General features: G+C 36.1%; 1 protein-coding gene across 21 annotated transcripts in view; it reads left to right on the forward strand.

Moving 5' to 3' along the window:
* RBMS3 (RNA binding motif single stranded interacting protein 3) overlaps nt 1-15,111 on the forward strand; it is a 1,332,425-nt gene that overhangs the window by 1,242,343 nt on the left and 74,971 nt on the right. Inside the window, exon 15 of one of the 21 annotated variants that reach the window (XM_078072659.1) lies at nt 3,576-4,488. The exons of the other annotated variants lie outside the window; for them this stretch is intronic. Within the exon in view, the coding sequence (XP_077928785.1) occupies nt 3,576-3,869 (294 nt within the window). The 3' untranslated portion in view covers nt 3,870-4,488. Of the gene's footprint in view, nt 1-3,575; nt 4,489-15,111 lie in introns of those variants that run through there. 21 annotated transcript variants of the gene reach the window in all.

The following is a 15,111-nucleotide window of genomic DNA, read 5'->3' on the forward strand; positions in this document are numbered from 1 at the left end:
GCTGACAAAGGTTTCTAAGGAAGGCAAAAGTGTGCATCTTCTTTGAACAACATTTAAGGGAAAGTGATGCTGACGTCAAATTTGGTTTTGTATATTTGATCATTAAATCTTGTCATTGACAATCAGTAAGGTTGAAACAACTTAAGAAAATTTCTTTTGCACTCATAATGTAGAATTCTAATCGCTTTTTAGTTGCCGATTTGCTTATATAAGCTGAAGCAACTGTTTTTTACCAGGTACATGTGTTTCCTCATCTCTGCTCTCACCCACTTTTTGGGAAGTCTGAAAAGGGTTGGCAAGCTCTTGAACATTCCTTATGAAGCTCCAGAATGCAGTGCTTGTAATATATTTATGCTGTTATTATCCATGGTTGATCAATACAGGCAAAAGTAGTGAACATTATTCTTGCCTGTCTCTTCTCTATCTTCTTTTCCTTGTTAAAAATATGAAAAATCAGATCTACTTGTTAGGATAAGCAGTAACCCTTGTTTTACGATGATGTAGGAAAACACTTTCCATAGATGGAATAAAAGAACAAATTTAGAAACTTGCAGTTTGAGATCTGAACAAGTTCAGTTCTTCTATTTCCTGTGTGACCTAATTTTCTACCAGCATTCTTTTTTTTTTTAATATTGATATTCATTTGAATAAAAAAGAGATATACACCCCCTTCAGGCCCTAGGAGAATGGATAATAAGGATTTGCACCCTGCCCACTCTTAGAAAGAAGCTGAGATTCCTTATGACTAAAGACACACTCAAAAAGACAGTTAAATTAAGGAAGAAGGAACAAATGTCACAGAGCAGAGGAAATAAATTTATTAAAAACTTAGACTGTCGATGGGTAGTTTACTACAATGGAATACTCAAAAAGACAGTTAAATTAAGGAAGAAGGAACAAATGTCACAGAGCAGAGGAGATAAATTTATTAAGAGCTTAGACTGTCAATGGGTAGTTTACTACAATGGAATATTGAAATTTTGTCTTGAGTTTTCAGAAGCCAAGGCCAAAATGGTTAAAAAGAAAAAAAAATGTGTTATATTTTTCATTCTCTGATAGAAGGAAGCAGCAGATGGTCAGGAGAGGATTTTTGTTGTTGTTGTTGTTGCTATATCCTAGGGGAAAAAAAATTTCCATTCCTAATGTCTTAGGTAGCAGTTATACATACAGGGAGATATTTTTTCTCTTGTGATCATTTCTTAACTCTCAGCAAAAAACAAACAAATGTTAACTTTCAATTTTGTAATGAAATGTCCAGTGTAGCTAAGTTAATATTCTTTGGATACGTAAGTTTCTCATGACCTAGCTTAATATAACAATGCCACTTAGTAAATCCAATGGTTAGCATTAAGCTTATTTGGCCTTTTAAATTTCCTAGTCCCAGCCATGGTTTTATGAATATCATCCATCTGACCTACAGTATCATCCAGATAGAGGCTATTGTACCTCTTTAATGAAGGGGGTTGCAAGATTGCCTGAAGTTTGTGCCAGAAGACTCAAGAATGTCTTTCAGAAGAGCCTGAACATGTACTCAATGGAGAGCCTGTCATTCTGTGCTTTGGGAGTGTTTGAAGGGCGAATTTCATCTAAAATATTGGTGATAGGTGTGAGACTAACTGGCCATCATCACTCAATGGTTCATGAAGTATTCATGATTGTTAGCAGTGCTAAAGCCTCATCTGTTGCCAAGATGAGTCAGGTGTAAAATATACTCATTGGTAGTAAACTGAGCCAATAAAATAGGACCATTTTGTATGGACTATGAAAACTTTAAATAATATCCTCATAAATCGGTGATTTGGTTTCAGATATAGCAAATATCAAGCCATTATATCTTACAGTAATTACTCAACACATTCAGCTGGCAGAACCATATCATCAGCAGAGAAGAGAAATTTTACCTTCCTGCTGAATTTGGCAGCGAGGACGTGCAAGGATCTCAGTTGACATCACACTGCTTATGTATAATACTTTTTTAAAAAATTCACGTGGTGCTTGTCCCTTTTTACATCACTTAAGTATAATTTCATTGCACAACATGGAACCTAGGAACAAACTGGGAAACCTTAAAGCGTTTTTCAAGAAAGAGGATTAATCCTTAACCATGTTCTAAAGAATATTGTGTTCTTTTTTTTTTTTAATTCTCATTTAGTACAGAGGAAATCAGCCTAATTATCAACTTGAGTTCTGAACAATAATCTTAAAACGTCCATACAGAAGAGAGAGCTTTTATCAAAGAGTTATCCTTAAAGAGTTTTTAATCAATGCACATTAGAACCAGTCCTGCATAACAGTGGTGTGTATTGAAAACTGATCCTTATTTTCCTATAAAGCTTTTTATCTCTTTAGTCTTATATCTCAAGTATTTTTAATCAATACTGAAAGTCATCATGATGCTAAGTTTGTGTTACATGGTACATGTATAAATCCTTAGATTCTAATGTCATGCTCCAAATTATTTTTAACTTTCTGAAATACATATATGGAATTTATTTCAAGGAATAGTTTATATTTTACATTGCATGGACTGATGCATGTATGTATGTATATATGCATGGATGGGTACCATGTACATATTTCTGTCCACATGTGCTGATCTCCACTGTAGATATTATTTAGCCAAAACACTGACCTATACATGTAATACAAATATATGTTTATATGAGGATGTTCAAAGTTGCATTTATATGATACCAAACAAAAAAAAAAAAAAAAGAAAAGGCTGAACACTGTTAAGATACCTGGTATAAGTTAGAATAAGAGGAGAAAGAATGAAAGGCATGAAGGAGATGAAATGGAAAAATTGAGGAAGAGGAAGAGAAAGGTTAGGAAGGATGCATGGGCCAAATCTGACTCTAACAGAAGGCTGGGTAGAAGGTCATATCCTTAAACTGAATTAGTATGTGTAAGAGAAGGAATAAGTTCAATATCAGGTGCATGGAATTTCTTTTGGGCATGTTGAATTTGTGGAGCCAGATAGAGATTTTCAATATGTAACTTGAAATACAGTTTTGGCATACAGCAGGGGCAGTGATAGACCGCAGAGTCATTCATTCCCATTGGAGAGAATAAATAGGCTTCCAGCAATCCATTTACTTTTAACTCGTCATTACCATGCTCGATCTATGCAATAGCTCTTAAACTTAGGAATAGGAAATAATATGCATAAGATGACATTATATTAAGTGTACTAATTTTATGTACACTATATCAAGTGCTTGCTTATGCCCCTTGCAAGCAAGATTATTTAGCAACCTAATTATAATTTTGCTTACACCTATAATTTTAAGGCTAATTATGTATTATATTACATATGCCTTTTTGAATCAACCAGAGCATATGCACCTGATGTTTCCATTTAGGGAACTGACTATAGTAATAAATTGGAAAATAGAGATAGATACTTTAAATTCAAAGAGATCATAGAGGTCATTTAATCGAATTCCCACTAAAGTTTAGAGGTTGATATAAAGGTTTGAAAAATTGTCCATATATATTCATGCAAAACTGTTTCATTTCAATTCTGCATAACATTTAGGGAAGATACTTTTCACAAAATCACCTTTCCTCTATAGCCACCAATCCAGTGTGAAGAAGAGCAACAAAATTTGAAAAGCACAACAGCAACCCCCCTACCTGGTACAAACCAAGGAAGCGATCAGCAACTTTGTCAAGCCCATAGGAACATCCAAAGAGGCCTGTGTTTATTTAGATTTATTCATCTCATTGTTAGTCATTGTGAATATAGGAAGTCTATAAAACTATTACCACCAGATGGTTCCCACCATTTGTTGGATAGGGTGGGCTTTTGGTGGTCCTGCAATGCTTTTTATTTCTTTTGCTTTATTGACAAGAATAGATTATCTTAGGCTTTGCTGGATTATCCCATCCTTGGCACTGGAGGTTTTCCACTGTATTTTTCTCTAATGTTATGGTTGATGCTGGTAATAAGAACCACTTTTACTGATCATAAAAGTATGAGTTCAGAGCAACTCAGGGATTCCAGTGTCTCAAATGGTCCCCTTGAGAAGGCTACATGGAGGGAATCTGAGAGCTAAATTACCGAAGAACACATTATTTTCTGTGGGATTTTCCCATGCCCTGAAGATTTTATACATGCTTTTCCTCGGGGTTTTCTCCCCTTCATATTTGATGTTTTAAAAGAACAGAAAGTTTAAAGTAAGTTTCTTAAGAAACCCTACCGGTATGTCCATATTCTAGACAAGTGTTCACAGATTGGATTGCAGGCTCAAAGATTTAACTTTCCTTCATGTCTTTTTCTAAAAATAAGGTTCATTGAAATTGATGAGGGTTTTGATGCATTGGCAGCCAATCTGCAAGAGGGCCCTTTAGGGGAATATTATCTGTAATACAACAGGATCGATGTTTCAAATATAAACCATTAATCTACACCATCTAATTACTGACAACTGAACCAGTACCTAAGAATTTGTCAAGTTTTTCTTTTGTGATTCTAACAACAACAATAACAACAAAGCAAAAGACTCTCTTAATTCTGTACCTGAAACAAACTTCTAATGCAGGAGCACATAGCTTCAGTTTTTTTTCTCTTGCGATGGACTAGAATATGTTCCCAATATTTTACGATTCTGATTTGCCATGGTTCAACAAGGCTGCCCTGTTAGCAGCAATCACGCTTGCTTGCGAAGTTATGTAGACAATCCCACGTAAATCAGAATGGTCCAGTCATTTGATCATGTCCATTTCTATTACACATGGCCAGGCATATGATGAGAAATGTTCTGGCCAGCACAATTTCTTCTTACAACTGTTCTAGAAAATGAAATAAATTGTTACAGCACTGATTTTCTAGCAGAGTCAAAATTATGCAAGAAGAAAAGTCCTTTTTTTACTTATATTCCTCTACTTTCTGATTGATCTTTCTTTCCTTCCTTCTCTCTCCATTTATTTTTTGGTCTTATACAGATTAGATTCATTTGACAATTACTAAATCTCACCATACTTTTGTTTAAGGTGTATCTTCTCTTCTTGATTTTGTTAAACTTAATAAACTCCAGTGAATATCCATTAAAGGACACATACTGTTTTTTTTCTCATTTTGAATAATTAAACTTCCTCAAAAATCATGATTTGGAACTGTCTGAGAGTTATTGGATATTCCTTATATTGCTTTCATTAGAAAACTTACTTATTGGTTGTTCAAGAAAAGCATGTTTGTCCTAAAGTGGGCTTCTCTTTATCACGTAAGTCTAACCAAAACTGTGATAGGATACTACAGGTATGAACGAATCAGAAACATGTAGGTTATATTTACATAAAAATATATGTGCATTTGAATATTAAGGAGATTCCTTAGGGAAACGGGTGTTTTAAATTTTATTAATCTCAAAAGATTTAAGAATCCTCCAAAGAGAAGTTCAAGAGCTTTAAATTATAATTATTATGTATGTAATTAACTTCTGGAAGAGTTCCTGTAGAATCAATAATACTTCTGTTGCCTGTACCTTGGAAGAATGATAGCAATGAAAGAGTAGATATCCCTTATCCGGTCTTTCCTTTCTGTAACACTAAAAATATTACATTGCTTTTAAGCAGTAAACTTATTGCAAAAATGAAACCAGAGTCACTTATTAATTCATTTATTCATTCATTCAGCAAACATTTATCACATGTTTCCCATCTGACCTGCCATGTGCCAGGTACCATTCTGGGAATACAAAACTGAACATAGAATAGGTTCCTTCCATTATGGAACTTACATTCCAGCAGTAGGAAAAATTAATAAAATAATAAAGAAGATGTTTAAAAAAATATGTTAAATATTCCAGGCCAGATTTTGATAAAATTGCCAGGAAGGCATAACTTGTCTTTGGGAATTTCAGCCTTTATTTTCAACATCATCTCCCACCTTTCCTTAATGCTCTTTCTTCAGGATGCTTAGATAACTCCAAAAGCTCATTCTTTTCCTCTTTTGTTTTTTTATTTAAACAATATTTATAGAGAACCCTCTATGTGGCAGACACTGTATGTTGTGTTTCATGTTGAGGCATACAGTGTGGAGTAAATAGGTGTAGTGCTGCCCCCATGGAACGTATAGTATATTGGGGAAGAAAGAGATAAACCAACTAAGTATATTAAGGAATATGAAAATAAACTGGTCATAAATTCTACTAGAGAAAGGTTCACAGGAATCTGGTTGCATTTATCGATGGACCCTGACTTAGAATGAGGGTGTGTGTGTGTGTATGTTTGTGTGTGTTTTGGTGGGAGCCTGGAGAAGGACTGTGGGAAATAGAAAAGAACTTTCCAATCCAACTGAACTAATAGAATGTGTGCTTCTCTCAAAACCTCTTCTGAAGAACTCTATCTGGTCATTAGTATCTTAGTGTGGATGAGGTTGTCAGTGGGGTGGAGTATGTGCATTTTTTTCATTACTATGTAACGAAAAGTCTGTTAACTTTCTAGAGAATTCCAGGCATCAGTAAGCAGGTGCATTGGTTTTGGAGGTATAGTTTTCTATCTCTGCAATAATGCCTTGCTCGCTCAGGTTACATGGAAGTCCTCCTTTGCTCTGTCTTCTTATGAGGCTCTCTATAATGTTACATATGCTCTCACAAAAGATAAACCTGAATATTACAGAGTAATGTTTTTATGGATGAGGGCAGTGGGGCTCAGAGAGGTTAATTGACTTTTCTAATATCACACAAGTTGGTGACAGAGCTGGGACAGGTATGTTTTAATCCAGTTAGCACCAATTCCATTTCATTATATCTGGCTTGATTCTTCATTAAATTTTTATATTTCAGGTTACATAATTTAACCCAGAGTAAATCAAGTTGACAGATTCATAAAAAAATTATGATTGTGTCCTTGTGTACATAGAATACAAATATTAGTAAGTTATCTATGGCCATTAATGCTGATTAGATTATTGTAAGAAGTAAGATATTTTTAATCTTTTAGCAACCTCATCATTATATTTTAAGTGGAAAGGAGTTTGTATGATTTAGTTAAAAGCTTTGATTCTGACAGGCACATTCATCCAAATAGTATCATAATTTAATTCTTTTTGGCTCAAAACGATATAATGATGGACAATATGTCTGAGGTAAATGTATCTTCTTTTTAATCTGCATAATCATTAGAAAGGGGCCCATATTAATATTATAAATATTGTAGAGATATTTCAGGTTATCAATTTAATGACTCTTTTTACATTTCAAAACAGGTAGCTTAGATTATGCACATAATGAATAAGTATGAGAATATTCCATGAAAGCACAATACAAAAAAATGTGTCATTGTATTTCGTTAAGCCTATAGTAACTAGAGCATTGTCTGAAACTATATGCTAAAATCCTTTATAATTTTTCCACACATAAGATAACTTATTATTGAGGCATGCAAGTAATTTGAGCATTGTATAATAATTTTGATTTAATTTTGTTTTGAAGACCAGACTCTTTCTTTATTCAAAACACCACATATTAATTCAAAAAGATCAAGGAGTTCTGTATTAAACCCAAATTGAATAGTTTCTTCTAAAGTAATGTTTTGTGATTTACTTATATTAGATAGTATCTAATTAGTAAAAATAATAATAGTCATTAAAGAATAAAACCAAAAAAGATAATCCCTTATTTCCTCTTTCATATAGGCTCACGTTTTAAAAAATAAGAAAAAAATAATTATCATTTTTTTATATTTTGTGTTTTTTTTATTTTATTTTATTATGTTATGTTAGTCACCATAAAATATATCACCAGTTTTTGATGCAGTGATCCACAAAAAAAAAATAATTATTAATAAAGGTGGACTATTTCCTACTTTTTTTTTAAGGTTTTTTAAAAGATATTATTTTTATTTATTTGAGAGAGAGAGAGTGTGAACACGAGCAGGGGGAGGAGCAGAGGGAGAAGCAGACTCCCCACTGAGCAGGGAGCAGATGCAGGACTCGATCCCAGGACCCTGAGATCATGACCTGAGCCCAAGGCAGACGTTTAACCAACTGAGCCACCCAGGCGCCCCTTAAGTTTTTTTTAAATTAAGTTTTTAAACTACCTAGGAGGTTTTGCTTAAAATCCTACGTGAATGTAATAGCATTGAGAATAATTTGCCAAACACAGATATTTTAATATTTTGCAAACAAATTCAATGGGTTTCATTGACCTTCTGACTCACTAAAAGTGAAACACAAAGATGGTACTAGTCCACTCCTCATGGGAGATACAATCAGTATTGGATTTGCATGGGGGATTGCAGCCTCCCTTCCAAGAAATCAGGGGTAGGTAAAATAAAGGATCAGAGGAAGATAGAATTTGTCAGAGAAGAAAAAGGAGGAATGAAGCTTTCAGGCGGGACAAGTGCAGGTGTCAGAACTGCAGAATCTCTGATTTCCTTCCTGCAAACTACTGCAGCTACTTCCTGCAGAGGAGAATGTAACACCTGCTTAATGCAGCTTGTGGAATTAATAATTGCCACAGGTGCTCATCCCAGCTATAATTTTTCAACTGTCCCTTTACATCGTTATTGTAATTCCCTGTCTCTTAGGAGTTATAATCGAAATAAGCAGATTTTTGATGCAATTTTATTTTAATACGTTGGATGCCTCTAGGAAGCAGGCATAGGGAATCCCACCTGAATCCAGGTGCCAGGAATTCTAGGTAGCTCTGGGCTACATCTCCCTGAAATAGGGCCCCTGGTTGCATAATGCTAGAGTCATTGCTCAAGATAGCTGCACCTGCTTCTTTAAGCTCTGTAGATCATCAACTTTTCTGCTGCCACATTCACAAATTTTGTTTCCACATTTTCCACTCAATGATCTCCCTGCTTCTCCCCACTCCCAGATTCTAAGGATAAAATTATGGACAAATTTGGTTGATTTGTTAGGATTTTAGAATGTTAGCCCCAGAATTCCTCAGAAAGCCTGGGTATTCCATTATCCATTATTGACCTCTCTAATTTATCCTTTTTCTTTTTTTTTTTTTTTGACATACCTATGTGAAAAATGTCCACCACCTCTGGAGGTCTGATTCATGAATTAGGTCATGCATGGCGATAATAAGAAGCAAAATCCCCATTGACCTGTCAAAAATAAACCACCACCTGGGTTAAACTCGAACCAGATCAATAGATAAAGGAGACAAAAAAAATTTTTTGGACTGTCATTTACCTTTTCTTATAAGTTTTGGCATTTGAAAAGGACTTGTTTATTTCTCACTCATGTCTGACGAAACTCATTTATATGTTGGCTTTTGAAAATTTTGTGGTATAAGTTCACAAATATGATTACTGTTCTTCACAATTTAGGGATTAAAAGAATGCCAAATTCATCGTTGTGTTTTGTTGTTGTTTTCAACAAATCAAAAACAATTCTCTATCCTTTCTGGAATTCCTTTTTGAAAATCTTGCACACTACCTTCTTGCATACTACCTTTGTCCCAAAAATATTTTAAGAATTTTATTTATTTATTTGAGAGAGAGCGAGCACAAGCAGGGGAAGTGGCAGGCAGAGGGAGAAGCAGGCTCCCCGCTGAGCAAGGAGCCCGATGCAGGGCTTGATCCCAGGACTCTGGGAACATGACTGAAGCTAAAAGTAGACGTTTAACCAACTGAGCCACCCAGGCTCCCCATCCCAAAAATATTTTAGAAGATCATTTTATCCATCTGAGTTTACAGTGTAGCCATACCAAGTAGTATGGGGTGAAGTCATGATTTCTTATACGGTATTCTTGGAATACAAGTTCTATTTTTTTAAAGATTTTATTTATTTATTTGAGAGAGAGAGGGAGTGCAAGCAGGCAGAAGGAAAGGAAGAGGGGCAAACAGACGCCATGCTGAGGACAGAGCCCCACACAGGGCTCAATCTCAGGAACCTGAGATCATGACCTGAGCTGAAATCAAGAGTCAGATGCTTAACCAACTGAGCCACCCGGGTGCCCCAATTCTTATTTTTAACTTTCATAGTTGATTTCCTGATTTATAATGTCCCCCAATGTATGTATGTAAAAGAAATGGTTTTAAAAATCACAGTAACTATACACACCAATGAAGTTTCATTGTTTTTATTAAGGAAGTTTGAACTTTGTGCACTGTGTCAAAATCAGTTTTTAAGTTAGGCCTGCGGTACCTGGCTGGTTCAGTCGGAAGAGTATGTGACTCTTGATATTGGGGTTGAGAGTTCGAGGCCCACATTGAGTGTAGATTACTTAAATGAATAAACTTTTAAAAAATAAAAATACATAAAAGTTAGGCCTTATACCAAGAACACTGGATATTAATATTTGTTAGGTCTATCCTATGAGGAAACCATGGAATTGTAACTCGATTTCTTTTTTTTTAATCTAACAAAATATCCACTATAGTCAGAATAGGTAGCCACTGAACATGCATGGTTTAGCTGTTTGCTATCCTATTGCCATGCAAATATTAAAAGCTATCAATGGAATGGTTGTTTCTGGGGTGCAGGTAAAATTCTTGGGAGGATGATACAAAATACCACCAGTCAGTTAACAGGGGGTTTGACAACTGGCGTTAATGAAAGAGCTGAGGAGAACAGAAGGTCTCTCCATAACTGAGCTGGGATTGACAACAAAAATGAACACATCTGTAATTACCACCAGCCCTTCTTCAGACACGAACTGTCCATCCCTTGAGACTTCAGGACTCTGGGCCTATAAAGGGATTTTTGATCCTGATAACTAAAGGTAACAACTGAATCATTTTTAGACACAATCTAACGTGTGTCTAATTTTCGATTCTCCCTCATGTTTCAGAACTATTTCCTTCTTACATTCTGCTCTTCAACCTACTGCTTGATCTCAGGCCTTGCCCTGGGGGCCTACTGACTTCCTGCTGCAGCGAAACATCCAGGCTTGATCAATCTAGATAATGCCTTCACTTATTACAAGTCATGGGCCCCACCTAGGACTCCAGGAGTTGAGTGTTAGCAGTCTGCCAGCCAAAATTTTACACTAAATGAAAACAGAAATTGATGTGGTATCACCAATGATGTTTACTGCTTTGGGAAATTTTAACATCTTTGATCACTTTGTCCACATTATATTTTTGAAGCCCAATTAAAAAAAAAAAAACATATCTCATAAAAGTTATTTAACTATTGAACTCTAAGTTCTTTCAGGGCAAAGCATAATAGGTGCCTAGTAAGTATTAGTGAATGAATGAATGAGTGAATGAATAGTCCTTATCCTAAACTCGAAACACACCAAATATCTCTTAGAAAGTTACGAAGGCTCTCCCATTGCAGACACTTTGACATATATACTGTAATTTAAGCAGCCTCCTCAATATTAGAAAGTGATGTAATTCTTAGCATTAAAAGTTTTACTTCTTCAGTTTCAAGCAAACCAAGATAGACTTCTTAGTTTCTGTTGCTAAAATATATTCTAATATCAGGGTATAATTTCACCACAGAGCAGTTCAAGTTAACTGTCTCTGCATTTAAGAAATGTGTTAGAGACCCTTCACAGTATTTCAAAGAGTTGGATGAGTTGGCGGTGTAAACATTTCCTCGTGGGAACTTTATACAATCAAAAGAAACGAAATGATTGACAAACGCGTACTCCAGCTAATTGAAATGGTTCTGAGTTAACCAGATGTTTTCAGCTGAATCATGCCCACAGACGCTATTGCTTCATGATTCCTTAATCTGGGGATTACCCCGACTGGCCAGCTTGGTGACATTTGAGTGTTTCAAATAAGCTTGCCTCTCTTTTGTTACATACTTCGTAAAGAGCTCCTGTCTGAAGCAATTTGCCCTGGAAATGTTTGCAAGGAAGTTATCAGGGTTGTTTGTTTTTCCTGCTCTTGGATGTGGTCTTCGGTGAGGTCAGGAGAATGGAATGAGTGTTGCCACAGATGACACTGGATCTGTTTCCACAGCTGGCTGCAGAGAGTGGGCAGTCCCTTACAGATGAGCTAGCGTGTGGAGGTAGATGATGTAAAACATCTGTCCCAACGGGAACAAGCAAAAACAATGTCCCTTTGAAGATTGCCTTTTAATGATGAGGTGGGGGTTCTGTCTCCACAATGGGGATGAAGGACATAGTTATTGGCAGGCAGATGGCTTCAGGCTTGCTCTTGCGTGAAATAAAGCAAAAAGTATATGTTGAAAACCTCAGACACTAGTCAAATCCGCCGATTTTGCTGAACATTCATTTCCCCGCCTATTGCACATATAATCAATGAGAAAGGGAAGGGAGGGCTAGGAGAAAAGGGTGGGAGGAAAAACGAAGAGAAGAAACTGGTTCTGAATATTTTTCTCTTGAATAACTTGAATACAATAGTATAATTTCAGCTGGTCACTGAAAGTTCAGGAAAAGCATTTTGCTCCAGTTTAATGTGTTTGCAGCCCCACGTTCTTTTTTACAGAAGTTTTGAAAGCGAATATAAAAACGGTCTATCATTAAGGCCATAGGATGACAAACACTTCAAAATTTGATACCACTTAGTAGACATAGAGTCCTGTTTGTTTCCCTTCAAGGAGCAGAAGAAAATAATAAAATCATTAGTGAACTATTTTCAATAGAATGATATCAGCTTCTCACCCCATCTACCTGTAAAAATAAATTTAAAACAATGAAATTAGCATATATTTTTATCTCCTAAAATTGCTATAAAAAGAGAAATCTAGGGCACCTGGGTGGCTCAGTCAGTTAAGTATCTGCCTTCAGCTCAGGTCGTGATCCCGGGACCCTGCTCAGTGGGGAGCCTGCTTCTCCCTCTGCCTGCCACTCCCCCTGCTTGTGCTCTCTCTCTCTGTCTCTCTGACAAATAAATAAAACCTTTAAAAAAAAGAGAGAGAAATCTAGACAATAAATTAATCTGATAGCAAATAAATGCTGACTATTGGCAGACAATAAACTTCTAGATCTCCTGTTCTATGACCAAAGGGGGTGGTGCTACCTCTGTTAACCCCCAGACCACACTGCTCTGCTCTGGTGACGAAAGGGCCAACATTCCTATGAACCGTGGAGTCATGCTACTTCTGCCACCACCTGGCCAGCAAAACGGCTGCCACATGCCTTCTGCCCCCTTCTCATTCCAGACTATCTTACAAATCTAAGTCCTTCGAAGGTGCTTCTAATGAGCAGAAGTCACATATCTATACGTAACTGCAAGGGAGTCTGAGAAATGTAGGGTTTTTTTTTTGTTGTTGTTGTTTGGTTTTGTTTTTCCCAATTCTAGGTTGAAAAAGCAGAATTCACTTTGTGGGGAGCTAAGAACATGTGGAGAGAGTATTAAAAAATAAATGTCTTCAGCATGCCACGAGTGAGGGAGGTACACCCGGGGAAGTCATTGGACTAATCTTAATGAGACTTGGTTGAAGCATTCAACCCAGGCAGTGAGCGCTTGAAAGGAAGAAACAGACAACTTGGAGACATTTATGATGTAGCAGTGACAACACTTGACTACTGGTTTGTTATGCATGACGAGGGAGGAAAAGGCAAGGAGGACCTGGAATTTTCTGTATTATTTCAAGAATCAAACAGAGGATTAAGAACATTTCTTCTAGAAAAAGAGAAAATATTCAGAATGGTACATGGTTGTAGTGAGATGTCTGAGAGTCTAGATTTAGTGAGCTGTTGGAAATCCAGGTTCAGGGATTTAGGAAAAGGGGCAAGACAACAAAGAGCATTTAAAAACGTTAATTTTTAACTATTTTGAAAAACTTTGATTTTAAACTAACCTGCATTTTTTGTCAATTCCATCAGGGCCTGGCAAGTAACAATATTTTGGAATTTTACATCTAACACCTGATTAACACCGTATATTTTTGGCATGTATATAGAGTTAACTAAAATATTTAGATGTTGACTATACTTTACAAGGCATATAGCATCTCTTTTAACACTTGACTGTAATAGCCATTCCAAACTCATTAGTTAGGCAGAAGATATTATTTGGAAAGAATGGAGGTTTCAATTTGAGCGTTGCCATGAAAATATGTCATAGGAAATGAAAAGAATTTTTTTTTTTTGTACGAGAGATTTTATGGGTAAAAGGAGAAGCCCTATGGAGACTATTGAGGAACTGAACTAAATATTACTGGCTGTTTGTGGTTAGAACAAGGAGGCATATTAATGTTGCTAAGATTATTTGAAGGATTTAACAAAATGATTAAGAAACAAACCAAGAGTCTCTTCAGAAGCAACACAATAGAAAATTTACTCTAACGGTATGACAGAAATAAAAAAAAAATAGAGCAAAGCTTCTCAAACTTGCCCATGACTATGACTCACCTGGGATCTTACTGAAATGCAGACTCTGATTCAGTGGGGCTGGGGCCAGACCTGAGAGTCTGCATTAAACTCTTAGGTGATACTGTCTGGTCCCAGACTACACTTTGAGGAAAAATGTACTAGAAAGTTTAGGACCAATATTTTGCAGGTGCTTTTAATTAGCAGAAGTCATCCAGTAGAAAAATCCAAAATTACTAATATGGTATGACTGTTTAGGAGAAGTGGCCATAAAATCTAAGTGGAATAAAAGATGTAACTACGTTTCTGGCACAGATTCTAGAAGAAATAGGACACTGAAGAATACAAACAGAGCTGTCTTTTATCTCTTCTACTGGACAACTTTATGTATATTAGCTAACATCTTGCAGGCCTTAGACTATATCTCAGTTGGATGCTAATATGTGAATTTTTACCTTAAGATATGGCCACTCCAGTAGGACATATTTTGTCTCAGAACTATATTACAAAACTTAGGATACATACTGAGTTGGAGACACATCAGTGATGATAGTAGTAATAGCAAGTGTACTTTAAAGGGAGTCAATTAGTTTCTTAACAGGCTTGTGATTTTTATATCCATATCCTTAGGTCTGGTTGTGTTGCCAGCCCTAACCAGGCAAATTCCTAAAAATGTCTTAAAGGGGAAAACAAATGGCCCAGAAATGTCCTCTGAGGGACCACAAAATAAAGTACATTTTGTAGCAAATAGCAGGACAAGGAATAGCTATTCTCCTAGTAACGGCCAGAATCAAGGTGCTTTGTGACATTTTTAGGCAATTTGCACTATAAACAATGGCCCTAAGTAGGATAACAGGCAGCTTTTCCTCTTGATCACTCCTGTGGTTTGAGAAATGATTTCCCCGGGCCC

The sequence above is a fragment of the Halichoerus grypus genome, chromosome 1 (assembly GCF_964656455.1).
Source record: "Halichoerus grypus chromosome 1, mHalGry1.hap1.1, whole genome shotgun sequence".
In the NCBI taxonomy this organism is placed as follows: domain Eukaryota; kingdom Metazoa; phylum Chordata; class Mammalia; order Carnivora; family Phocidae; genus Halichoerus; species Halichoerus grypus.